The sequence below is a fragment of the Tribolium castaneum genome, chromosome 5, assembly GCF_031307605.1.
Source record: "Tribolium castaneum strain GA2 chromosome 5, icTriCast1.1, whole genome shotgun sequence".
NCBI classification, from domain to species: Eukaryota; Metazoa; Arthropoda; class Insecta; order Coleoptera; family Tenebrionidae; genus Tribolium; species Tribolium castaneum.
The window spans coordinates 15,067,901-15,095,673 of NC_087398.1; the positions used below are offsets into that span (position 1 = coordinate 15,067,901).

The 27,773-nt window shown below is 32.1% G+C and overlaps 1 protein-coding gene across 2 annotated transcripts; it reads right to left on the reverse strand.

The window, feature by feature from the left end:
* Window positions 1-280: 280 nt before the first annotated feature.
* LOC660965 (specificity protein transcription factor 3) lies at window positions 281-26,182 on the reverse strand. 2 transcript variants are annotated; one of them, XM_064357070.1, is made up of 6 exons: window positions 25,808-26,182; window positions 17,429-17,765; window positions 12,030-12,572; window positions 6,009-6,583; window positions 657-803; window positions 281-515 (listed from the first exon to the last, which is right to left on the reverse strand). In XM_064357070.1, exons 1-6 carry the CDS (start codon window positions 25,862-25,864, stop codon window positions 396-398), a joined length of 1,779 nt encoding a protein of 592 aa, XP_064213140.1. In that variant the 5' UTR covers window positions 25,865-26,182; the 3' UTR covers window positions 281-395. The 2 variants fall into 2 exon arrangements, with proteins under 2 accessions (XP_064213140.1, XP_064213141.1); XM_064357071.1 differs by lacking the exon at window positions 657-803.
* Window positions 26,183-27,773: the final 1,591 nt, after the last annotated feature.

The following is a 27,773-nucleotide window of genomic DNA, read 5'->3' on the forward strand; positions in this document are numbered from 1 at the left end:
GTGACCATCTTTATCAAATGTTTTTGCTAGAAACTAAAATTTAAATATTAAATTCTATTAAAAGCCAATTTATCAAATTTTAAACTAATGAATTATGGTGCACAAATAATTGGAAAGACGGCACAAAGCTGATTATTTACATTTTTATCAATAACTCGATAATGAAGGACAATTTGAAAAATTTTTACTCTTAACTTTTGATTTGTATTAGCTCCCTGAATCAAATTCCCAAAGCACATGCACATCCAAAGCACAATAAAGATAAATAAAGCGCATGTCGTTTACAAAATAAACTATATATTCAAGGTAAAAACTTTATACAGAGTTTGTACAAACGTTCAAACATAACTAAACAATTTTTACAGTTTTTCCGACTCGATTAAGTAGATGGAAGCTCAGCTATCAAGCGGATCAGCAATGATCAGTTCATCGGCTTCAGACGTGCTGATCGTAATCATCATTTTTTCTTCACTCGAGCTATCCGACGATGCAGACTGTGTCGACGTTGCAGCTTCCTGTAACAAATCGTTGAAAATGAGCAAAATTGTTGCACAAACTCTGGCTATTTAAATAAAATAATGGTGTAAAGATTCACGTGACATGACCAAGAAAGTCACGATTAGATAGATTGTTATAAATTTAATTATTTTAACTACCTGTGCGTAATTAACTTGAGTGATTTCGTATTTAATATTGTTTTTATTGTCTGTAATCCACATAGGTTTTGCTTGCTCGTCCGACTGGGCGTCATCCCACTCATCTTTTTCTTCGTGAACATCGTCAATGTCGTCTCCATTAATCCGCTGTAAGACACACCGTTAAACAAAATTAAAACCAGAATTCAACTTCAATCAAGTGCAACACTACCATCCCAAATTTGAAAAAACTGCACTCTACTGCAGAGCCAAGCCAAGTGGCAATTTTCTATTTTCGTCTTATTTGTTCACTCGCTGTTTTCAATGATAAGGATTGGAAATGCAACACACAAACTATCTTCTAACATAGCTAGAGCTCTAACATTTTGTATACAATCTAAATCGACCATTCAACTAAATTATTATCAAAATGGCTGAATTTCCGAAACTACGAGAAATTGGCGACAAGTTTGAAATTTTAAATAGGGACCACCTATTTTGATTGTATTTTTGAATTCGCCTCTTGAAACTGAGTAAAGTGTACTCCAATTGTTAGTATTTATCTGTCAATTTCGAGGTCAATTTTTTTATATAAATTTTTATTTGCAGAAGTTCATTTAAAATATTACAGCTCGTGGACCCTTTACAATAAGTGAATAATTCTTTTTGCATTTGACAGCCAAGGGTTTTTATGGGTCTTCTCAAGTTTTTAGGATTGTCAACTGTCAAATTACAGGGCTATGATTTTTGAAAATGATGATTAAAAAATGATTATAAATCAATTTTTCAAATGGGACGACCCTGTTGTTCAATGGCAATCAAAAGAACATAAATTTTTATACAAGCTTGTATTAGCATCTTCTATATCTATTTATTGAAGTATTTGAAATAATCCCAAAAAACAAAATTTTGGCTCATTATTTTCATTTTTAATCAAGTGAACTTTAGAAAAATACCGTTAAGAAAATAAAGTCGTTCTATTTGAAAAAACAGAGTTTTTTTTGAAAAAAATTTGAAATAATCATACTAGCCATGAATTTTGACAGGTGACAATTTCGAAAATTCTTATAAAGTCTTCAAACCTTCAGTTATCGAATGCAAAAAAAATATTCACTTATCGTAAAAGGTTCAAGGGCCGTGATATTTTATATAAACCCTTGCAAATGAAAATTTTAACAAAAAAATTGACATATGTCAAAAACTATAACAGGTAAGTACCAACAACTTGGGTAAATTTTACTCAGCTTGAGAAGGTGATTTCAAATATGCAATAAAAATGTGTGGTTACTATTTAAAATTTCAAACATGGCGCCAATTTTTTGTAGTTCCGATTTTGAAAATAATTTAGTTGCACCTGTGGTTGAATTCAGAATGCTCGGTTTAGATTGCATACAAAATCTTAAAGCTCCAGCTATATTAGAAGTTAAAAAGTTTCTAATGTAGGCCCTAAAAGAATCACCCTCTATGGTCGAATGACTATATTTTATGTTACATTTTATTGCTGTACACACTTTTTTTGTTTTTTTTTTAACTTCTTTACAAAAATGTTAAAGTACTAAGCTCATATTTTCTTTGTTTAAACTGAATCATTTAATTTTGTTATTATTCTTATATTATTATTTTGGTGTAATGTATCAAAAATGCCTAAACTATATGCACTTTTCCGATGGAAAGAGAGTTGTGGGCCACTTTGTGTGTACCGTCAATAGAAGGAGAAATATTCATAACATTGTATTTACAAATTTCTGAACTTGGATGAGTCACTATGTTAAAATGTCGCGCAGCGACAGCACGAAATGGCACGAACGAAGTGAGTGTCATGAGTGTTAGATACTGCGAGTGTCACGTAGCGATACGAGCCCTTAGCCACTTTTTTAATTTAGATCAACTAACTTAATAATTTTTGATACCTAAAAATTTGGCAAGTCCCGAAACATATTGTTAAAAAAAACATGGTCCTCGTGAATCGGGTAGGATTTGCGAATGTTCACTAGTTGTTCTTTATTATATTATTGAATCGTCTCTTTTATTCCTGTAAGTGAATGCTTCATTGCACACCGGCTTGGCTCGGCCGTGCTGTTGTTATAAATAAATCTTTAGGCGAACGATATAGTTTTTAAACGTTAAGTATTTTTGTTCAGTAATAACAAAAAATGACCAGTACAATAATAAATGTTCATTAAAAATAAAAGAGCACATTAAAAATAGTAGATAACCAAGTACATAATTCAGGTTGATTCTTTAAAAATAGCAGACGCTGTAGAATTTTTATTTATGGTTCGATTTCAAAAAATAAGTTAAATGGCTTTTAATGTAGTATATTTTGGGATATAATAGGGTGTTCCACCGAATTGGAAAAGTTCATAAGTGACTGTACTTCATAAACTAAGCAAAATTGACTAATAACAATTTAGCTTCAACACATTAGTCTTAAAAGTTATATCCAAAAACGCAAAAAATATAGGGGTCCATTAAAAAAAAACAAAACTTTGTATTTGCACAGTTAATCTTTTTCATAATTAACTGTCAGTGTCAAAATTCTGATAAAGACCAGACGATATCACCCTACAAGTTAACGTCGAACTTTCGAAGCTAGCTGTATTTGACATTTTGCACATCCGATAATCAGGACGTTGAAATTTGAATTCGTTAGTCGATAAAATAACTTCATGTAACTGTAAATTTGTAAAAAATTTAAATTAAATTTACTGATAAAAAATTGTATAGTGGCGGTCAGCTCGATTTGCGTGTGCGTCATCAATTTCATTTTTTCATTACCAACACAAAGCTATAAAAAATTATCAAAAACAATGCAAATTTAAACAGCTAAGGGCTATCTAAGGGTGGTATCCTTGAACATTAATTTACATGTGCACTTCGACAACACCATTAAGTGTCACGAATTTGTCAAACTGACATTGACAGTAAATTATAGACGTCGTCGCATGGTTGTCGAAAGTGTTACCGGTGTCAATCGCAAGTATTTTCTGTTCGTTTATTGTGTTTTGTGATTTGCGTTTCGTTAGGATTTTGATTCTGCGTTTATTAGTTCTTGTTTTGTGAATCTGTATTTTTTGTAACAACTCATAATTTAAACATTTCGTAACCTCAAAAAGTATTTGATAGTTTGTCACCGCTATGCCCCTGCTATGTAAACTTAGTGACAGAGATGTCAGATGACGCACACGCAAACGGAGCTGAGCGCTACCATACAAACCTTAATTTAACTATAGTAATGCCAACCTGACGGCTCTTTGGCCATTGATATACAGATGGTTACCGTTTTTCGAGCTTCAGCTGTGGGTATCTCAGTTTTTATAAGAGATACGAGGTCGGTTAAATTTGAAAGAGAATTTGATGTCATTATTAGTTTTTAAATTATTGAAAAAAATTGGAAATTTGTAATTTCTGTTTTTATATTTTCCAGTGAAAACTGGGCCGTTCTTGAGACACTTAAGGAATTTAAATCCGTCATTGTATTTTTCAAGGCAGTCTTGATGTCAGAGTTATAAGAGTCCCCTTTAGTTTTTCTTATGGACGCCATAATCGCGTTTTGTATATTTGAAAAGTGTTTTCATTCCTGATTTCAACGATGTATTACATGATATCATCGAACTTACATGCTAAGGAAAATGGAAAGAAAGCATTTTTGTGAAGAGTGCCAACAATTTTATTTTTAAACAAACCAGATTTTGGAGATTTAATTGAATTTGAATCTGGAACGTTCACATTTTTAGAAACTTAACGACACAATAAGCAAGAAAGAAGAAACTTAGCGACACAATAAGCAAGAAAGAAGTTTATTCTTCGCAAAACGAAACAAGACAAAGTTGACTGTTGTCAAGTTTTTTAGTTCCGTCGGTATTAGAAAGTGAACCGATTATAGTTCTTTAATGCTGTTTTTTTTCAATAAATCAAAAATTAAAAATGACACATTAAATGTTCTTTCAGATATTTGTTCAATATAAAAATTAGCAACTTTGCCCTAATTTAACCGACCTTGTATCTCTTGTAATAACTAAGGTCCCCATGGTGGAGCTCGAAAGACGGACACAGTAAAAAAAATCGACTATAGCTAATTTCGGAAACCGCCCTGTATACTTGAAAATAACTTTAAATAAGTCAGGGGGTTTGCCCCTAGCGAGATTGTAATAGTTATTTACCTAACTTGTTTGGAAAATACGGACTGTTTATAAAAGAGTATAGGATCTCAAATGGTTCTGGAATTTTAATTTGCCGCATATTTCTATGAAATTTCTGAAAAGTACCAATTTTCATCTATTCAAGCAACCAGTAAAACCAAATTTTTCATTATACAGGATGCTCAAAAACTGGCGGACCAACTCAGTGGTACGTTATTGAGAAGCAAGTGCAGATTACGGGAAAAATGTTGAAAAAATTTCTAAGGTCATATTTTAAAAACTCTGGAGCTACAAACTTATTGTGTTAACTTTTTTAGTTTTCATTATTTTTTTATGTTTGATACCAGGTAATCGTTCCGTAACAAAACGATGGATAATTATTTTTAAATTTACTATCAAATTTTAGCAGTTTTTTTTAATTAAAAAAAATTAAAATTCATTCAAAAAATCACAATGTGTAGATGTGCCAACACTGGGAATTATTTCCTAGGAAACCGTTTCAAAAATAATTTATTTTTATTGTTGATCAAATTCTATTGCGATCATGACTGTTAGACAACGTTGCCACATATCATTTATCTAAAATTAGTTATTTATCAATAACTTTAATACAAAGAATTTTTTTACAATTTTTACCTTTATATGTAACCAGTTCTCTACCACACACCATTGAGTTGGTGCGCCAGTTTTTAAGCACGCTGTATACAAATAATTTTTTTTTTTTTGATAATTTAGTTCATTTTGCTGATGGGTTGGTGGCAGATCAACCAATCATCCAATTGACATTAACTGTCAGTTATCATAAAAAAAGTATCGTTTCCATCTCAACGGTAGCGATACCAACCTATTAAAGTCCCCAGCCACTGTAGCAAAGTAAAAAACACCGCTGGAGATAACCGGGAAATAGCTATCTAAAAGCTATGAGTACAAAAAAAAGGTCATAATGACTTTTCAAATCGCTGGGACAGCCTGTATATTAAAATAAATATCATTCTTATTATAAAATTGAGTTGGTTTTCAAAATTATATTCGAATAAATAAGAGATATTCCGGCACACACTCGACTGCGTATTACTGTTTATAATGCAATGGATCAATTCTACTGTTTTAACGTGCAATAATAATTAATAGTGAACATTCATTATTTTATACTGAACCAAATCGAACTGATTACTGAACGCTTTAATCTTTACACCATTAACCACCTAAGTGACACACAAACAGCCCTTACCGTAATCCTCTGCTTTTGGTGCGTCTTGAGATGTTTGGACAAGTGATCCGACCTCATAAACTTCTTGCTGCATTCGTTGCACTGGAAGCGCTTCTCCCCAGTATGTGTCCTCCTATGTCTTTGCAACTCATCTGAGCGCGTGAAGCGCTTCCCACAGAACAGCCAACTACACACAAACGGCCTTTCGCCCGTATGCCACCGAAGGTGCGCTCTGAGATGTGATGTTTTTCCGTACACTTTATTGCATCCCGGGATGTGGCAGATGTGTTGTTTCTTGCGATCGGCGTGTCGTTCGCCCTCTTGACAGTTGGGACACGTGCAAGCCACCCTCCGAACACGCTGTTTTTGTAAACCGTCTTGGCCGTTTTCCCCGACTGGAGTCGAATTGTTTATTTCGGGAGGGTTGGCGGTCACCACGACTCCGGGAGTGAGTGGTGCTGTAGTTTGTTGCGTTGTGGTCACGTTGGGGATCACTTGCCATTTGTTGGGGTCGTTGGGGTCCTGCTGGATGTGTTGGCCTACGGCGAGTTGTGATGCGGCTGTTGGTTGCGCGATTACTTGCACGTTACCCAGACCTAAACCCGACGTTAAATCATTAGCTTCTGTTCATTGTTTCAGTGTCATAATGTCATAAACATTGCAACACCAACAAGGAATAAGAATTTTTGACGAAACTTGGCAGGTATTAAATGATTAAAATTTGAACGTTTTTCATCAAGTGGTAAAGGAGTTTTTAACACTTGAACACACACCAGCAAGGGTTGTTTGGTGAGATATGTCTTTGTGCTATAGACTGTAGACAACTGAACAGAACTAAAGTCTTTCATCAAATAGGCTATGAACGTCATTTAGTAACTTAAACGTCACTAGATTCAAACGCCCGATTCACACAAAAACTGTTTTTAGGACTTTTTTTTCAGAAACGTGAAGTATGAATTGCATCTTTTTAATGATTTTTTATTATAATGACCATCAATTTAATATTAATATCAGCATTTATGATTTAAAAATGTACCAATAAAACAAGTAAGGTAAAGTATTCGTGGATAACTCGTTTTTAACACACTTGCTCTATTTAGAGCACTTGGGCTACGCCGTCGTGCTCAAAAAATCGCGCGTGTGTTAAAGACCTCAATAATAATAATAATAAATGCCTTTATTTAAGTAAAAACTGAGGAGGCGAAGTCTAGCTAATGCTACTCCACTTAACCTCGCATATAACAAAAAGTTTAAATTACATAACAAAAAATACAAATAGAGGCAAAGAGAAAATAACAAAAAAAAAGAAAAAATTCTTAAAATGTAAATTAACAGGTATAAAAGTAATAGAAACATTCTTAATATAGACAAAAAATAAGATTGTGAAAAAGAGAAAAAACAGTATTAACAAAAGAAGAATAATCATTAAAGTAACAGAAATTCAAATTTGATTTGTTTTTTAAAGAAGTTTACTGGCTTTGATTTAAAAATATTTTCTATATTGTTATAAATAACAACAGCATTATAACTAAAAGACCTCTGGAACAAGGCTGTACGGAAACAGGGCATGGACAAGCGAGAAACATGACGTAAATTAGCACTGTGCAGAGATCGGCGATGTACAAGTTTTTTCTTTAGATAAGGAGGTGTTGACGTAGACAGAGTAGAGTAAACCAAGACAGCCATTAGATATTGAAAATGAAGGTCGAGTTTTAACCAATTTATTTGTTTAATTTTAACAGAAATATGATCATATTTTTTTAATTTGAAAATGAATCTACAGCAGTTATTTTGAATTTTTTGTAAGCGGTATTTATAACTAGAGTCAAGACAAGGATAAAAAACAGTGAGACAGTAATTTATAATCGGTAAAACAAGCATTTCACATAGTTTTTTTCTTAATTTGAAATTTATTATATTAAAATTCTGATAAAGCTGTCTTAGACACACATAACTTTTTTTCACTAAGAGAGAGACATGATTTTTAAAACGTAAGTCTTGATCAAAGACTACCCCCAGTAGTTTTACACTTTTGACAAGCTTTAATTTAGATTTTCCGCAATGTATGTTGAGAGTCGATACGAGATTACTATCATCAAATTTAGGTCCGAAAACTATAAAGGAACACTTTTCATCATTAAGCTTCAGATTGTGAGTAAATGAATAAGTCTGAATACCTTCTAGATCAAAACTGAGACAACGATTTGCCTCAACAACTGTGCTGCGCTTAAAAGAGTACTCTAATTGCGTATCATCAGCAAATGCATGAATGGTTGAATGTTGAATAGAGTTTGCTATGTCAAAAGTATATAACAGATACAATAAGGGTCCTAAAACAGAGCCTTGGGGTACACCTGATGTAACTGCTCCGCGGTATGATAATAAATTATTAAGTTGAACCATTTGGGTACGTCCATTTAAGTAATGAAAAAAAAATCTTAAACAACTTGCATCAAAGCCTAAAAATTTTAGTTTAGCACATAGCAATGCATGATTTATGGTGTCAAAAGCTTTTGAAAAGTCAAGTGATATCAATGCTGTATTTAAGCCATTATCCGTATTTCTAATTATATTGTCTAAAATATTTGTCAATGATGTATTAGTACTAAAACCTTTTCTAAAACCAGATTGTGAAGGTGGAAGAATATTATGGGAAGTGACGAAAGTATAAAGTTGTTTAAAAATTACTTTTTCAAGTATTTTCGATAAGGTTGAAATAATACTAATAGGTCTGAGATCACTATAATTTTGAGGTTCGCTTTCTTTTGGTAACGGCTTTACGAGAGTAATTTTCCAATGAACAGGATAGTAACCAGATTCTAAACAACAGTTTAGAATGTGAGTTATATATTTATCAATAAATGGACTGCAAAACTTTAGCATCTTGGCATTTATTCCATCAAAACCTGTAGCGTTTGACTGAAGGTCAAAAATTATATCATGGATTTCATTTACGGTAGGTAGCTGAAGTGAAAATTTAAATTCCTTACTATAAGTGTTTTGAAGGTAATAATTAAGTGTTTGATCATGGGGAGGATTTGAATTAAAAACAGATAAGAAATAATCATTGATTTTGTTAACATCGTTTAAATGTGAAGGAATATGGGTGTTCTCACGAGATCTCAAACCAAATTTGTTTAATGTTTTCCATAACATTTTATTATTATTGTTAATTTTATTTAGAAAGGCTGCTTTTTCTTTTTTAATTGCAGAGACACAAAAATTTCGAAGTTGGCGATATGCTTCCCAATCAGCATCGAGTTTAGTTAGTTTAAATTTGGTTAAAGATACATCTCTTTTTTTCTTAAGTTTCTTAATATTTTCTGTTAATCAGGGTGAGAATTTTTTTGTAAGTTTTTTAGTAACCAGAGGAGCATGTTTGTCAAACAATTTTATAACATTGTAATTAAAAAGGTATAACTTGGAGTCAATATCATTTATATAAAAAATATCATCCCAGTTTAAATTTTGTAAATCTTGGAGGAAGCAGGATTTTAAAAAATATTTGTAATCTCTGTAGGTAACATAAGTTAAGGAGTTTAAAGTGACTTTTACTTTTAAGGTACAGTGTATGATGCAGTGATCGGAAAAAATGTCTGCATTTAAAGTTCCAGAAGCAATAATCTTATCTGGAAAATTGGTATAAATGACATCTAGAATTTTTTGACTAGTTTTGGAGATACGTGTCGGTTCACTAATAATTTGAGTAAAATCGTAAGACCCAAAAATATCTATTACATTGTTTTCGAAAGTATGGTCAATATTTAAGTCACCTAAGAAAATTAATTTTTCATATTTTAGAAGTAAAGTAGGTAATAACTCTTCTAGAAACTCCGTGAGAACACCAATATTAGTTGAGGGGCTGCGATAGATAACCCCCAAAAGAAAAATGACAAAATGTGGTTTTAATTTCTACTAATAAACATTCAATTTCTGTAGGACTTTTTATATTTTCAACTATTTTAGATGAAATATTTTCTCTAATATATGCAGCTACACCACCACCCCGTCTAGCGACACGGTCCTGTCTTAATAATTTGAAACCCGGTACGTCAACCGCTTGCGACGGCAACTGACTTGTCAACCAAGTTTCTGACACACCCATTATATCAAAATCATTCTCTAGAATACTATCTCTAAAAGCATCAAAGCCAGTAAATAAAGATCTAGCATTCACATGAGCAATTTTAAAGTTGTGATCCATAAAAGAGAATAAAAATAAATAATATCCACTTATACTTTAATATACTATTTTTCTATAGTAGATGTTAAACTATTTCTTTATCAACTTTTTTGAGTGGATCCAAAAAACACTTTAAATAAGCATTTTTCAATGGTTATTGTTTATTACAGCAGTTTTACTTCTTTTTTGTCCACTTCCGAAAGTAATTCACTAGTGTAAGTCGCTCTTTCAACAATTAACTATATACTTTTTCAACTTCTTTTTATTTTAAATTTTATATTGACCTTTGCGAAAATGTCCGAAAAAGTCAACTTTTGATAAACTCTGTCAGTGCCACTTAGGCCCGGTTGCTCAAATCGAGCTAAAGCTTTTCCTTACGTAAAGTCGGTTTAAATTTAAAATAAGTTTGAACCGTGGTTGTGTTGCTCAGTGGTAAGTTTAGCCATAGTTTAGCTAAGCCGCGCTGAACTTGTCACTTATGCGGTTGGTAGTACTGTACGCTTACGCACTTCAAGTATGAGATTTTGTTTTGACAGTTTTTTTTATTTTGAAAAGTTAAGTTGTTAATTTTTGTACATTGTGAGAATAATATCGTTATAATAAGAATCTTAAGATTAAAAATTTATCTCAATATAATTTACGGCATCTAACAGTTTACGTTTGAGGTAATTTCAGTTAAATTTTGACAGCAGGCTGAACTAATACACGACACCGGACACACGTTCTCAAGTTATATGCCTACTTGATAAAAGGACTTTTTGATCGCTTTGTGTTTACATAGTATAAATAATTCTAACACCATTCTTCCCCTGACTGTCGTATTTTGCTGCAGCAATTAAAAAAATAATGTTTAATATACTGAAATAAGAATAAGTAAATTATTATCATAATACTTTTCTTTTAGTTTTTTTTAATATAACTTACATGTTGTTGCCACAGCCCTCCAGTCATTACTGTTATTGCTCAAGTCTATTTGTTTATCACAAGTTTAACCCAAACTGAACGGAAATTTATTTAAAAAAGCTGTTTCTGTGCTTCATCAGCAAATTCACCATCGAATTCGGTAATTTATTAGTTTCTTATCACTAATTATCATTAAAAGCAATTTTTTCCACATTTGTGAAAGTAAGTAAAATATGCCCTAAAATCAGCAGTCTGTTTTTTCTAATATTGTTGGTCTGCATATTTTATAATTTTTTTAATTGTCTGCTGTTGCATTAAATCTTCCTGCCATATGGGCTCATGCTTCATTTTTTTTCATCGAACGTAATCAAGTATTTTTTTACAATCCAGTGTTAGTTTATAATTTTAAACAAAATTGACCAAATTTTTTTCATTGCTCTTAAAATTGATACTTCAGTTTCTTTTATTCATTTGTTTACGATTTCAATTAAATTATTAAGTTAATAACGTTAATATTGAAAATGTTTAGCGATAAGCCAATGCTTATGCGGCCAACATCTACCGCTTAGTTAAACCAATACTAAGCTTTTGCTTAGTCGATATTTCCCATCTGCTGAGCAACACTCGGTGCCGGCTTAAACTTAGTTTATAGTTAAACTCGGTTTAAGCTCGAACTGTGCAACAGGGCCTAAGCGTCAATGATAGCACAGTTGCGGCTGCAGTTCATTTTTTCAATTAGAAATACTTCCAGGTCCAAGAAATGGTAAATAATAAAAAAATCAATGGTCACGTCATAAAATAATGTCTTTTTCAACCTTTAAGTCAAAAATAATGTTTTTGGGTCAAGTCGAAGGCTGACACAAAAATTAATAGTTTTTACACCGAATCTTATTTTTTGGCACCCACTTGTTTTGTTACTTTGTTCTTGTGGAATTGTGTCATATACAAGTACATACCTGGTATATTTTGCACCGTTGGTATTGTTTGAATATTAGGAACTTGAATAATGTTGGTCCCCCTCACTTGTTGTAAGTTAGTGGCCGGTATAACAGTAAACTGTTGTCCGTTAGCTCCTGTGAAAGTCAACGGCGTTGTGACGTCGGATTGGACGGTGGCGCTTTGCGAAACAGAGGTGGGGGTTTGTGCAGGCGCCGCCACCGACGTCGCAATCTGTACTTGCTGGAGTTGGCCGCTGGGGGTGATAATACTCGCGACTTGAGGCATGATGTGTTGGGCTTGAATGATGTTCGGAACAGCCGCTGTGGCCAATTGAACGGGAAAATGAATCGTCTGGTAGATGGTTTGGCCGTTGCCTGACGAGATCGGCACTTGGATAGGGATGGTCTGTTGCATTGGAAATTGGACCACTTGGGGCATTGTGGGCCGTACGGCTACACTCTGCCCGTTGGAGAGCTGCACTGTTTGGAGGTTGGTCGGCAGCACACCGGGGGCACGGATTATTTGGCCGGGACTGAAGAGCTGCTGCGGCTGTTGGCCACCTTTAAAAAAATAACTTGTTTTAAGACTCATTTTTCACCTATAATTTTTTTAATGAACCATCGTCTAAATGAAAGCGCAAGATGCGAATGTTGTTTCATCTTTTCTTAATTTTTTCTTTTCTAGTAAATACACTAATGGACAAAAGTAAAACAACTTTAATGAAAATAAATTTTTACTTTACTTAACTTAAAAAATTAACTTAATAAATAATGAGATAACTATTATTTGCTACAGCAAAAATGTCAAAAAGTGCTAACTCTTTGACAACGACGGGGCATAGAAGTAATAAAATTTTGAGTGGTATTAATTGAAAAATTTGCCCAAATCTCATTGATTTTATCAATCAATGATTGCTTGTTAGGAAAGTTCGTGGTACGAATCCGACATTTAGCCTATTCACATGGATTCTCGATTGAATTGATTTCCGGAAATTATACCGACCACTGGAGAATTTGGATATCATTGTCTGAAACCAATCCTGGAAAGTTGAAACGTGTGTTTTGGATCATTATTTTCATTATTTTATTGAAACCTAAACTGAAAGGGTTTTTCTACTCAGCATAGGGGAACATGACGTTTTGGAGTAGGTATCTGTGTACCAAGCTATCCATAGTACCATCTATGGAGTGTAAAGAACCTACTCAATTCAGTCCCTAAAAAATACACATTTTTGCCCATCTTTTTTTGTTGGTATCAGGTATTTTGGATTAAATCTGGTGTTAACCGGACGCCTTACACATGCTTCAAATGTCGTCGTGCATTCAAGTCTGGTACGATGATTACCTTCCGAAACCAATAGTTTTCTGGCTGTACGACTGCTGTACGTATAGCTTTTCTTTGATAAATCTTGTTAAACTATGTTGCACAAGCTTCTATTTCAAAGATTTCATTAATTATTCTTGACCTCAACATCCACAGATCTTTTTAATTTTTTTTAAATTCTTCTATCAATCTAGAATGCTGTTCTTTTGGGTTTTCTGGATTTGGGTATTTTTTCTACATATCCTCTTACATTGGTAGAGCGAAATTATTTTTGACACACTGTATTTGGGCAAGACAAACTCTCTACAATTTTATTTGTTTTTCCTACCAAAAAAGAGTTTACCAACATGTTTTTTAATTGTAAACATATTGGTTTGCCTTTTAGGATATTTATTTCTCCAAATAATTTTGCAAATAAACTAACTAACCCATCAAAAGTATTTTTCTTTTAAATTTATCATATTTGTAGACATTTTTTTACACTAAATGAAAAAGTTGCTTCACTTTTGTCGCGCTAATAAGAGCACTGTTTACATGAATTGATTTAAACTAATTTATTTGGTATTTAAAATTAATGTTTATAACAACATCTTATTAAATGGTTTTGAAATAAAAGATTTCTGGATTCCGTGATTACCATTGGGATTTTAGATTCTTAAATATTTAATTTTATACTAAAAATTGCTTTACTTTTGTCTGATAGTTACATAGTAGTACTTTTTGCTTTCTGTACCAACTTCGTCAACTTCAAGAGTTACAATATTTATCAAATTTTCAAAATCCAGTGTATTTCAAATTATGGAAGATGGGCTTTACTTAAGTTGATATTGGAGTGGTGTTAATGTCATATTTATTCATCTACCTGGGCCCGGATTGCCCAACAGGCTGCCGAGGCTCTTAAACAGCAATAGGGGGTTTTTGATTTCTCGACTTATTTTTTTCTTACGATCAGAGAATTTTGGGCTGGAAATTCTCGAGAATTCTCGAATCTTCGAGATATTTCTAAAATAAAAAAAAACATAAAATTGTTAGTCAAATGCAAAAGAAAATAACGCTTATTATAACATTTATTATTTACTCCATTTTGTTTCAATTGAAATTTGAATTGCCTTAGAAAACTAATAAAATTATTTGATCGTTCGGCACCTAATTAAAAAGATCAATGAAAATAGTAGAGATCAAGAGAAATCAAAATAACTCAACTTGCCTTATTCGAACATTTTTGAGGTATTCAGAGTGTTAAAAACTGGCGACCCAACTTAGTTGAGAAGCATGTGTAGATTACGGGAAAAATCTTGAAAAAAGTCCTAAAGTCATATTAAAAAAAATTGGAGCTACAGACTTATTTTGTTAACTTTTTCAGTTTTCATTATTTTTTAATATTTCTATGTTTCACACTAATTAATCGTTCCCTAACAAAACGATGAATAATTATTTTTAAATTTACTGTCAAACTTTAGCAGTTTTGTGAATTAAAAAAAAATAAAATTCATAAAAAAACACAAATTGTAGATGCGCCAAAGGAATTATTTCCTAGGGAACCATTTCAAAAATAATTTATTCTTATTGTTGAGCAAATTGTATTGCGATCACAACTGTTAGACAACGTTGCCACATATTATTTATTTAAGCTTCGTTATTTATCAATAACTTTTACACAAAGATTTTTTTTATTTTTAGCTTTATATGTAAACATTTCTCTACCACACGCCATTTAAATTAATGCGCCGTTTTTTGAACACCCGGAAGAGTGTGCAAACTTCATTTCGAAAAAATCGTCAAAAAATATTTGCCTCTTTTGAATGCTTTATTCTTAAGTTTACAGGGCTAATAAATAGTCCGTGAAATTTGAGAAAATGATATTTGGTCGTCTCCACCTTTTTGTGAGGACTTTCTTCTAAGTGTCAGAGCAACGTTCGCAACGTGATACTGATAAAACAAGTTCAGCTCTTCAGCTACACATAACAATGATATTAGGTTTTTTCAAGAAACTTTCTTTTTAATTTAAAAAGAATATATTTTTCCTTAGCAACAGTATTAATTTTTTGCTCTTTTCTTTTCATATTTCATATAGAAAAATGCCAACAGCGCACTTACATTACTTAGGGTCAGATAGGTCAGAAATTAAAACTTTCTGTGTTGTTAAATTGGACTCTAGAAAACCTACTACTGATAGTAAATTTAAAAACAATCTGTCATGGACCGATTATTTAGTGTGATATACAGGACGTTCCGTTTAAACCCCACATTAGAAGTATTGGGAGTTTTAATAATAATAGTCATCTGAAAATTGGTATACAACCATGATCCGTCAGACTATGATCAATGAAAATATTCTCATCATGGCGACACTTCCTGTTATATTGGAGGTCATTATCAACTTTTTTATTTTAAATGGAAAGCAATGTTTTATACTGCATTTTTAGACTACTCGAAAAATTTTAAAAGAATTTTTATCAGCTTCCTCTATACCTAAATTTAGCCGTTTTCGAAATATTTAAGGTTTTTTGAAAATTTTTGGATTCGCATCTTTGACTTCAAAAATCGATAACTCTGTCGGTTTTAAAAATTCTCTTTGGCTTATTTTGAAGAGAAAGTTTAGGTCTTTCCTTTAATGTTTTGAAATTTTTTAAAAAAGTTCCCAAAATTTTTAAAATTAAGTTTGCAGAAATGCCACAATTTTTTTGACTAGATGGTAGAGAATTTAATTCTGCACCGATCTGTATTAATATTCCCAACACAGTTTAACAGTTTTAAGTTATATGAACTTTTTGTTGGCACTGAGAAATTCATTTATCATTAGGCATAGCTTTTTTCGCATAGGTTGCCATGGAAACGTGAGTAAAATATAAAATATAATAAGATATAAGATAAATATTAAGGTCCAGTTTATAGAAAGCTCTATTAAAATTTAATTCATTGTTAAAAGTTAACAACGCGAATAGACCAATCAAACTGCTTCAATTTGGCCACGTGATCAGTCAATTTATTTGCGAATTAAATTAATGACGCTTCTATAAACCGGGTCTAAATGTTTCAAAACTATAAAAACGCCAACGTCGCATTTTCCCTCAAAATTATTCGTGCACTTCAAAAAAATAACAGCTAATGTAATTTATACAATGTGTTTAAAAATGTTTGTTCATCAAGTTACCCATGAAATTTTAACGTAATGTGCCGCTTAATTTAAATTACGATTGTCGTCAGTGACAGATCTGTCAAAATAATGCAAAAAGACTTCGAATCTAAAAATGAAAGAGTACACAACAAGAAAAATCATGGAAATAAAAGACACAAATGAAGACAAACCTTACACTTGAAATAACTTTGCCGAAAATGCAAAAAAATAAAAAAGCTAATTCAAAGATTTGACAGAGATGACAATACTCAGACTACAATTTGAATTCCATAGTCGACTTGATGAACCACCATTGTACTTTCAATTATAGATCATTAATAACTATTTTACAATTTTATTAATCTTTCAAAAAAAAAAATTTGGTAAAATGCGACGATGGATTTTTATAGTTCTGAAATAGCTTATACAGGTGGTCCAGCCGGACTCCCGTCTTCTGTAGCTATCAGGTATAATTTAAGTTGGAGATGTGATATTTTGTAAATGTTATTTATACTCTAGAACACATTTCAGGAAAATATCTTTGATTATACAGAATGGCATACATGCCATTCAAAATATTGGCATTATTTTTTTGTGCTCATTGTGATGAAAAAAACAAAAATCAGTTTTACACCTTTAGTTTTGAAAATCATTAAGTAGAATTCAGTTTTTGTTGAATTGTTTTATAGTAAGTTTCCATTTAAAATAAGACCATCAAAACAAAGTGATTACAAAAATGTAAAATTGCATAATTTTTGTTCACATGTATTAAAGTTAAGAATTAAGTGTGTAACTGATTTTATACTTGAAATAAAAATTATGGAACATAAAAACCAACTTTTCATTAATAAATGAAATAATTCGCATCAAAACAAGCGAGCGTAGCGTTTTATTATCCAAATGAATTTAGTAAATGTCTAATGTAATATTTCAGTTCCTGCAATTCAGCAGAAACTGCACGCATATGCCATCTACCTGCAAGCGACATCGCAGGAATGAAAAGCGCCTCCTGTCCGTCGACAGTGACCGTCTGCATCGGCTGCATGACATTGTAGGCCAAGTTCTGTCCTGCTGCTGCCGCGGCGGCGCTGACGATCTGCGCGCCCTGCTGCTGCAGCAACTGCTGTGAGATCTGCTGCGGCAGGCCTACGGGCACGCTGACCACCTGGGGACTGGCCACGGGCACGTTCTTGACGGGGGTAGGCGTACTGGACATGGTGATGGTGGGAGGCGTCGGTTCGCTCGAGGTGGGTCCGATCCTGCTGCAGGTCGCGGCCAGCAGCGCGAGCGGCGAGGGGGTGGGCTTGTTTTCCTGCAATCACAACAGGGCGGGGCATGACACCTTACTGCTTGCTACTGCAACTTGCACATTGCGTTACGACACCAGGAAACAACACGCACAAATCGCCAGAGATTGGCACGTTTCAAGATATTTATGATTTATCGATCGGATTGCCGCAAACGCGGCCAACAAACAGAATTCGTTTATTTTTGGCTGGAATTGGACTTTGTTTCTATAATTTTAATTAATTTACCACAATATGTGTTATGTAATTTTTTTTCTGATCTTAGAAAATAATGGGGAATTCAAAACAAACTACGCAAACTAGAAACCAGTCACTTGACCTCACATAAAACAGTTTTTTGGCCAGAAACTGACCGGAAATTTTTTAATTTGAGAATTTATTTTACAACTCTGTTATGAGTGTATTATTTAGAAAAGTATTACTTTTCCTTAGTTTGTATTGAGAAGTATTTACTGGTACATATTGAGTATTTAGAGTATTAGAGTATTTACTAGTACATAATGATTCGTGTAATACTAATAACACAACGCCTTTGTTGCTTTTCATGTCAAAGCAAATACGTGTAGGCATCGAGAGACAAACAGAAGTGTTCCATTTTTCCAGTTAAAACTGAAACGAATTGGGGAAGTGATTATCTGGTTTACCATAGGCGCCGACTTTTTTATTTTCAAAAGGTGCACCACCCAAGTTAGAAAAATAAGTGTTATCAAAATAGAAAAAAATACATTTTTTGGCGGATTTTGTTCGATTTAAAGAAAAATCGTTTAATTAAAAATGTTAATTTATGCAAAAATTTGCAGATTTTTTAATAGAGTAATTATTGATCTTTTGTCATTTGATTGAGGTACACATATTATTTAGGTGGAATTTTGTATTTTTCGAAAGGGTTAAACTTATTCTTTAACGAAAAAAAAGGTCAATTTATGCAGAAATGAGGTATTTTGGCTTGTTTCGTGCAATCTAGTTTTTTTTAAAGAATTGTTTAAATTTAAAATCGAAACAATAAAATTCCTTCTTATATTATAATTAATACAAAAGTTGTAGAAAATTTTCCAAATTTAATTTTTTAGATTATTTTGACAACTTAACTTATTTTTCAATAAGAATTAGTTTTACGATATTTAAAAAAAGTTTGTTCTTTTTACAACAATCTCGTTTTTTTTTAATTAAATTGGCCTTTTTCTCTAAAATTATACGGCCAGATATAGTCAGGTCAGATAAAATTATAGGGTCAGATATAGTCAATAGATCAGGTTGTTAGACAAAAATCATCTTATTTCAAAAATTGTGGATTAAAAAAATCACAAAATAAGCTCTAATATTGTATATTTATCAGTAATTTATGTAGTTTACGTAGCTTATTTTTTTCACAAGGACTGCTGCCCTTAATAAAAAATTTACTTAATTTATGCAAAAATAAGAAAATATGTCTTGATTCGTTCAATTTCTGTTTTTTTTAAGAATTCTGGAAAAGGTATAATTTCCTTGAATTAGGTATAGTTAATTTTTTTATATAATCAACTGTCAGTGTCAAAATTCTGATAAAGACCAGACTATATCACAAAAGTTCATGTCCAACCACTTTTGAAACTGGCTGTATTCTGTATTTGACATTTTGAACACCAGATTTGACATTTTTGAAAATTGGACGTTAGTGTTAATCGTTAATTCGTTAGCTAAAGGTGGTCTAAAATAACTAAATGTGTTGTTGTACGTGTTTTAAATTGGAGACATCTTGAAAAATTTGTAAATTGAATTTGCCAGATAAAAAATTACAGCAACCTTAATTCAAAAAAAAATACTACAGACTGATCCAGAAATACTGAGTCTGTTGGCAACACTGGACTTAAATTTTTAAGGATAACTAATGGAATATGCTTCCAGTTAACAACAATTTAACATTCTTGTGGGGTTGTACGTCAAATAATTGTCAAGAAAAATCGAATTCGGTTGCATGTTACAAGTTACAAGCACAAATACTTTCAAATGTGTTGCCAACAGACTCAGTATCTCTGGGTCAGTCTGTATTTATGATAATGCCAACCTGGCGGCACATCAACTGACAGTTGATTATAAAAAAATCGACTATACCTATTCTAAAGTTCCTGTTACATTATTTTCAATAAATGCTCAGCACCCATTACCAAATTTCAATGGGTGCCTTTGGCCCGATGTACCCATGTAGTCGGCGCCCATGTGATTTACTGATATTTATTTTAAAACATACGGGGTGTTTTAGAAATGAGCTTTAATACAAACTTGTTTTTTTAATGGAACACACTAAATTGTATTGCATTTTTGGACGTAGCTTTTAATATTAATGATTTTGCTCTAAACTGAAATAATTTGAGCTTTCTAACGAAAACACGCTTTTTTGTAAACTAAGAATTCTAGAAAGGTAGGACTTTCACCACTTAAAAAAAACTTAAATCTGCATGTACCATCTAACTTTAAATGTTCATTTCAGCAACACTGCACATTATTCATGAGCATTGTTATTACCATAGCAAACTATTACCATAACCACCAAAGATCATTAATTTGTTGGAGTTTAGACGAGCATTAAAGATTAAAGCTGAAAATTTCACTTTTCGACTAGTGAAACAATAGTTAATTTTTTTTATTCTTCGACATTGTCAAAATTTACGGTTTTTCTTCTGTGTAAGGAAGTTTTGACAAGTGTTTGGCGTTTCTCAATACGAAACGTCAGATTATTTTTAACAGATATAAAGCAATTTTAAGCCCTGTTGAGTCTAATTCGAAGAATAAAATGCTGTATTTAACTCGTTTTCGTGTAAATCGATTAATTTATTTCACTTCGTGGTTTAATATCCCACTTGTGAAATAAATCAAACTCGCTAAATAGATAACTATAATTTTGAGTAATCAGTAAGAGACTCGTTAACTGTTAGTGTTTTTAGAGAGACAATTTTAAGTGTTTTTAGATTTGAAAATAAAAAAGGGTTTTCCATTTAAAAATTTTAAGTTATTCATTTGCAATAAATTTCTTATTTTTTATATTCTTGATTGAACTAAAAAAATGATGACCTTTAAGTTTGAATTTTCTTCTTTAGTGTGGTGAAAGCCCTACTTTTATATTAGCTGTTTCAAAACTATAAAAACGCCAACGTCGATTGGTAAAATTATTAAAATTATAAAATAGTTATTAATGATTAGATCTCTCATTGAAAGTACGAATTACATTAGCCATTATTTTTTTGAAGTGCATGAATAATTTATAACAGCTTAATTTTGAGAGAAAATTCGACGTTGGCGTTTTTATAGTTTTGAAACAGCTAACAGAATTCATAGTTTTTATGAAATATATTCTTAAAAAAGCGTGTTTTCGTCAATAAAATTAAATTGTTATAAGAACTATGCAAAATCATCCAAAAACAATTTAGTTTATAAAACATCACTCTTAAGATCTACATCCAAAAATGCAAAAAATATAGGGTGTTGCATTTAAAAACAAAAGTTTGTATTGTAGCTAATTTCGGAAATAATCTGTACACTTTATAATAATTTTATGTAAGTCACAGAGTCAGTATCAATAGCTTTTGTAAAAAACAGTTTTCTACCATTTCTAGGTCAACAATGGACTTCTTCAAATCATTGGGACACCATGTATTTTACGAAAAAAAGTTTGCAATGTACAGTTGTGTAGCAAGATTATTAATTATAACCCAGGTTTTCATCTCAATAATTAATTCAACCAACACACTGTAATCACGGACTGTGTCCCAATAACTGTAAATAATAAATACAAAATCGATGCACAACTTCATTGTTTGTTTCAAGTACATTCTTCAATTGGTTGTTCAATTTTAATACAGATTTAGTTAAAGCTATTGAGTATTATTATTATTAAATACAAAGCAATACTATACGTATACCTATTTTAATATGTTTTCAATAACAAACAATATTTCAGTGGTTACAATTAGTGCAATTTCAATTTTCATTGTATTCACAGATCGTAAACAACAATACTTTGCCTAGAAATGTTCAATTTTGCCTTTTGAAACTTTATGGAGTGGAGAAACTTATTGTAGCTGATCAAAAATTTAGCTTGTCATAACGATCTAAACAAAGGTGTCGCAACCTTTTAATTCAGTGCGTAACACTATTTTGCTCTTGCTCTCGATTAATTTGATTTAAAATATAAATGTGTTTTAAAATTATTAATAAGTACAAGTTTCCAGAAATAGCCTCCCCGTCAGGTTCTCTTTCGTTAAACAGCACTTGATTCGCTTAAAATTTAAATATTTTCTTTGAAGTTTTGCCAAGATGTGTATCGTTATAAGAAAAATTCAAAATACCAAAGTACTGGAGGACTTTTGCTACTAGTAACGCATGGAAATTTAAAAAAAAACAGTTTTGTGTTACATAGGGTTAAATAACAGAAGAAGACATGTCTAGAGATAATTATGTAGTTAATAATAATAATAATAATAATAATAATAATTAATAAAATTGTGTATCATTTATCAAGGCAACAAGTAACAATAACTTTTTTTCTTCTTATATTTTTAAACCAAATACCTACTATATTGAAATTCTTAATAAAATACGTAGCTTTATTTTTTTTATTTAGTTGTCACTTAATTTTGTTTAGTGGTCTGTTAGTGATATTTTTTTTAACTACGAATATGTTATTATTTGTATACCTAAGTGGAAGATGATTTTATCTGTTATCTCAAAAAAAAAATAAGTTGCAAAAGGCCAAATGCTACAAATAGTTTAAAAAAATTTGTACGAGTATGTATCTCCTTAATTCAAGAATGGTAGAGGTACATTAAAATCAATAAAAAATTCCTGCTATCTGATAAAAAGGTACAAACAAAATGTTTGCAAAAAGTACATGAATAATTTATAACAGCTAATATGGATGTGTTATCTGTCAAATTTTCTAATTTTTGAATACCCGCCTTGAATTAAATATTCATATATAGTGGCGGTCAGCTCGGTTTGCGTGTGCGTCATCAATTTCATTTTTTCATTACCAACACAAAGCTGTAAAAAAATTATCAAAAACAATGCAAATTTAAACAGCTAAGGGCTATCTAAGGGTGGTATTCTTGAATATTAATTTACATGTGCACTTCGACAAAACCGTCAAATGTCACGAATTTGTCAAACTGACATTGACAGTAAATTATAGACGTCGTCGCATGGTTGTCGAAAGTGTTATCGGTGTTAATCGCAAGTATTTTCTGTTCGTTTATTGTGTTTTGTGATTTGCGTTTCGTTAGGTTTTTGATTCTGCGTTTATTAGTTCTTGTTTTGTGAATCTGTATTTTTTGTAACAACTCATAATTTAAACACTTCGTAACCTAAAAAAATATTTGATAGTTTGTCACCGCTATGCCCCTGCTATGTAAACGTAGTGACAGAAATGTCAGATGACGCACACGCAAACGAAGCTAAGCGCTACCATACAAGCCATTTTTTTAAATAATTTGCTGGATTATACAGGGTGCTCAAAAACTGGCGCACCAACTCAGTGGTACGTTATTGAGAAGCAAGTGCACATTACGGGATAAATGTTGAAAAAATTCCTAAAGTCATATTTTAAAAAATCTGGAGCTACAAACTTATTGTGTTAACTTCTAAAGTTTTCATCATTTTTTTATGTTTTTATGTTTTATACCAGGTATCGGTCCGTAACAAAACGATGAATAATTATTTTAAAATTTATTATCAGATTTTAGCAGTTTTTTTAATTTAAAAAAGTTAAAATTCATCCAAAAATCACAATGTGTAGATGTGCCAACACTGGGAATTATTTCCTAGGAAACCGTTTCAAAAATAATTTATTTTTATTGTTGATCAAATTCTATTGCGATCACGACTGTTAGACAACGTTGCCACATATCATTTATCTAAAATCCGTTATTTATCAATAACTTTAATACAAAGATTTTTTTTACTATTTTTACCCTTATATGTAACTAGTTCTCTACCACACACCATTGAGTTGGTGCGCCAGTTTTTGAGCACGCTGTATAACAATTAGTTGAATATATTCAACTGACATTCAGTACCACTTTTTCCAAAAAATTGGTACTCAATTAAAATTATACGTAAACTCTACCTAATTGCTGTTTCAAAACTATACAAAAATGGCAACAGCACACTTATTTTTCAAATAAGTCACAAATTAAGAATTTTTGTGTTTGCGTGTGATTCTGTGTTAAATTGGACTCTAGTGACAAATTTAGTGCCAAGAAACCTCACTAATTAAAAGAGAAAACTAATTGTAAAAAGTGACAATTGTTTCTATAGCTTTGAAAACAGATAAGTATTATTTAATAGTTATTAATAATACGAGTGCGAAAACACAAGCTTAAAGTCCGAGGGCTGTCGTTATGCAACGAGCGTATGCGAGTTGCATACCTAGATACCCGAGAACTTTAAATGTATGAGTGTTATTCAAATTTTTTTTTGTTGGAACATTTGCTATGGAAAGCGTGTTTTAAAATAGTGCATAATATAAAAGTGTTTATAATCTAGGATCCAGATATTAAAAAGAAAGCTTAAAATATTGCCAATAAAAAAATAATAAAATAAATAATTTGTAATTTTAACAGTTTACGAGTGTCACTTTGACAGTGCACAAATGCACTTGAATAATGATTTAATGAATAGATAGTAGTATTCGTAAATAAAATTAACTAGACGCCCTCTGGTGATGACTTCTGAACTATATCTAAAACGGTGTAATTAAAAACTATAAGTAATGGATCACAGCGAACACAAGTCGGGCTCAAGAAACCAATAAATTAGTGAAGTGTGTAAATTTTAGGTTAGAATTTTTCCACTAAAAAAATCAAGAAATACTTCAGTAAATCTACAAAATTATAATTAAGATTAACAATTGCTGATGCATTTAAGCATAAATTGTTCAAAAAAGTAGACTTTTCACTGTCTTTGTAATAATTTCCCAATTAAAAAAGTGAACCAAAGTCATTCGTTATTCATGTTTTTCTCGTCATCTCTAATTTGTCAACATTCGTTTCTTGCAACAGTCATTCCTCATAGGCAATGCAATATTTGTGAAGTATCAAAATTCGTACAACGCTCAAAATATCCGAATAAACATTTTCCCGCCATTTATGGTTACTGTTTTCGACCTAGGCCAGTGGCGCCACCAACGGTAATTTTACTTCCGAATTTTAATTACGAATTTCAAAACTATAAAAACGCCAACGTCGTATCTTACCGAATTATTTTTTGAAGTTGATAAAAATGTAACAGCTAATACGTTCATAAAATTTTTAAAGTACCTACTCTTGACCAGGTTTTTATTTAAATTCGGTTGTTTATCATAATGTCAAAAAAGAATTTATTTTTTGTAATTTGAGAAAATGTAGTTCGATGTAAATATTGTCAACCGTTGTCATTTCGGAGTGTCAATAAACTTGGCAATCCTGAATATTACCAACCAAGGGATGTAATGACTTTTTTTTAATAAGCAAGGGATGTCCGACATTTAAAGGGTTACAATAGTGACTGGCAAATAAAAGCGTTGTGGGCGGATAAGATATCATTACTTCCTATCCAACTGGAAGTGACATCACTTCACATAAAGAAAGAATACCGGTTTCGACACACAGGTAAGTAAGTAAAGACCACCTTGAAGAATTATATCAACAGCAGTTGTTCACAAAGAATGTGTTAACCGGGGCTTGAAGTTTAGGAACACCTGGATAATAAAACTATTAAATTTTATCGGAAAATGATGTGACAAAAAGAATAAACCGCTTGGGACCTTGAATAACGCGAAATGGCGAAAACAAACGAATCTCGCCCGCCTGCTTGACTCTAGTATGCATCATGCAAGGAAGAAGTCTTCCTTCGTTTGGAGGAAACAACCCAAGAAGAAGGCCGAGTTCCGACCCCTGGTTGGAGCCAAAGTTCGACCTCCTCTCCTATCTTGTAACCGGGACAAAGCAACTCCCACAGCTAACGTCACGATCTCCGCCCTAAACTAACAATCTAGCGGGCCACAGCCTAAAATTACCACCAACTTTACAACACCCACCTGTGCCGAGTTTTGAACGTATTCCGTTTTTAAATTCTGGTTCACCTCAGTTGTCATTATTGCGGTCCATCGGAATAAATCCTACGTTCATTGTTGGTTGGACGACACTACTAGCGTTTATTGTACGATGTGAACCGTGCTTTACACACATACACACTCACAAATCGATATGGTCACACGGCCTACTTGATTTTCGGTTGGTAGAAGCGTTTTTTCGCAAAAATGCAAGTTGAAGACGCGGTGGGACACTTCTAATTGATAAAACACACGGCTGGGCGTGATGGGCCTATGCTAGACACCCAACGCTGGCTAAATTGGACAAGTTACAGGCAGGGCAACCAAAGCGCAAACCACGCCATTCTGGGACTGGCTTGGGTGGGGAGGGAACACAGCTAGCGCGCTCTTTCAAATAACGGATGCTATAGGGAGACATAGGCGGAGAGATGATTGGGATGGGCCTATATTCCAACGAGGAAAAAACACTCATCTTTACGCTAATATCACTCATTACTTGCACTACATGACCTATCGGTAAAACAAAGCTTTACATTGTTATAACATGTTGTAGTATTTCACATACGAGGCGAAGCCGAGTATGAAAAGACACTCAAGTGAGTGATTTTAGTTTTCGACAATCCGACAAGTCATCCGACAATTTCATATAATAAGTAATTTTTATTTTCTAAAACGTAAGTTGCAATTCATGATTATCTCTCATCAAGTCACCAAACAAACATTTAAACTGCATGCTTCATCCAAAATATTTTATATAAAAGTTTTTAAACTTACATAAAACAATTTACAACAACAGAAGGCCCAAATTATGCCTGAAGATGCTTTATAAGTTGAACGAGATGGAGAATTTTCTGCCTGATGGTGATGGGTGAAAATAAAAAATATCAAAGTTATAATCATGATAATAATATAAGAAATTCCTTTTAAAAAATTTGTTGTCAAATGGCACCCTACAACGACGAATTTTCATTTGGGAAAAGATTATTTATGCTCTAAAAATTACTACTAATTCAATAATTATATTTTTAGAGTAGTGGTTTTTCTTAAATAAATTATTAAAGTTGCGTTCCGAGCTCATTACGAAGGTTTTTCGATCCGAAGTCTTTGTATCCATCATAGATGTGTTTATTTGCGATAAATCGGAATTAATGACAAAAAAATATCCATGGATACAACCAAATAGGAAAAATCGTCATAGGTAATGAGTTCGAAACGCAACTTTAACAAATTGATTAAAAAAACACTGATTCAAAAACAAAATTATTGAATTAGAAGTAATTTTTAAAGCATAATTTTTTACCATTTGAAAAAAAACATTTTTCTACTTTGATTTCACTAATTGTTCATTATAAAACTGAAAGTAGTTTTACAAAAGTTGCAACTCCTTTTAGTAAATTTTTAGGAGTTGTATTGGCACAGCTGGGCTGGGTCTCATCAGTCATCACTGTAATTTAGTGTGTGATCTGTCAAAAGCGTCAAGTCGTTTATTGATAAAGCCCGATTAATTAACAAAATTAAGAGAAAATAGTTTGAGAATTTGATAAGGTAAATTGAACAAAAACAAGCAACAAAAATAGAAAGTAGAAAAAATAGTAGTATATTGCAATCGTTAATTGTGGCTCTCATTGCTTCATTGTGCTTCAAAACCATTCGTGCCACAATAGAATGGCTTATAAAACTCATATAATAATGTACTATTAAATAACTCGAAAACTAAACGGTATTTCGGAAAACTTTATTCTTGAAAAATGATCACATTTTTAGAGTAGTTCATGATATAGTTATTCTTTTTTTAACTCACTGTAAACTAAAAACTCACGGCGTTAAGCTGCATTTATAGGCTGGGTACCGCATCTGCATTGGTTGTGTAGACTGCACCGTAAAAATATAAAATATTGAATTCTTATGGCACTATTTATAAACGCGCAGCGTAGTCAATATCCGCAAAAAT

Bases quoted from the DNA above. Each gene is read 5' to 3' on its own strand.
- LOC660965 (XM_064357070.1), bottom strand. From the start codon at position 25,864: ATGACAACTGAGGTGAACCAGAATTTAAAAACGGAATACGTTCAAAAC. The intron at 17,766-25,807 runs GTGGGTGTTGTA...TTGTGATTGCAG, and splicing joins ACGTTCAAAACTCGGCACAG to GAAAACAAGCCCACCCCCTC. The intron at 516-656 runs GTAGTTAAAATA...GATTTGTTACAG, and splicing joins CTCAAGTTAATTACGCACAG to GAAGCTGCAACGTCGACACA.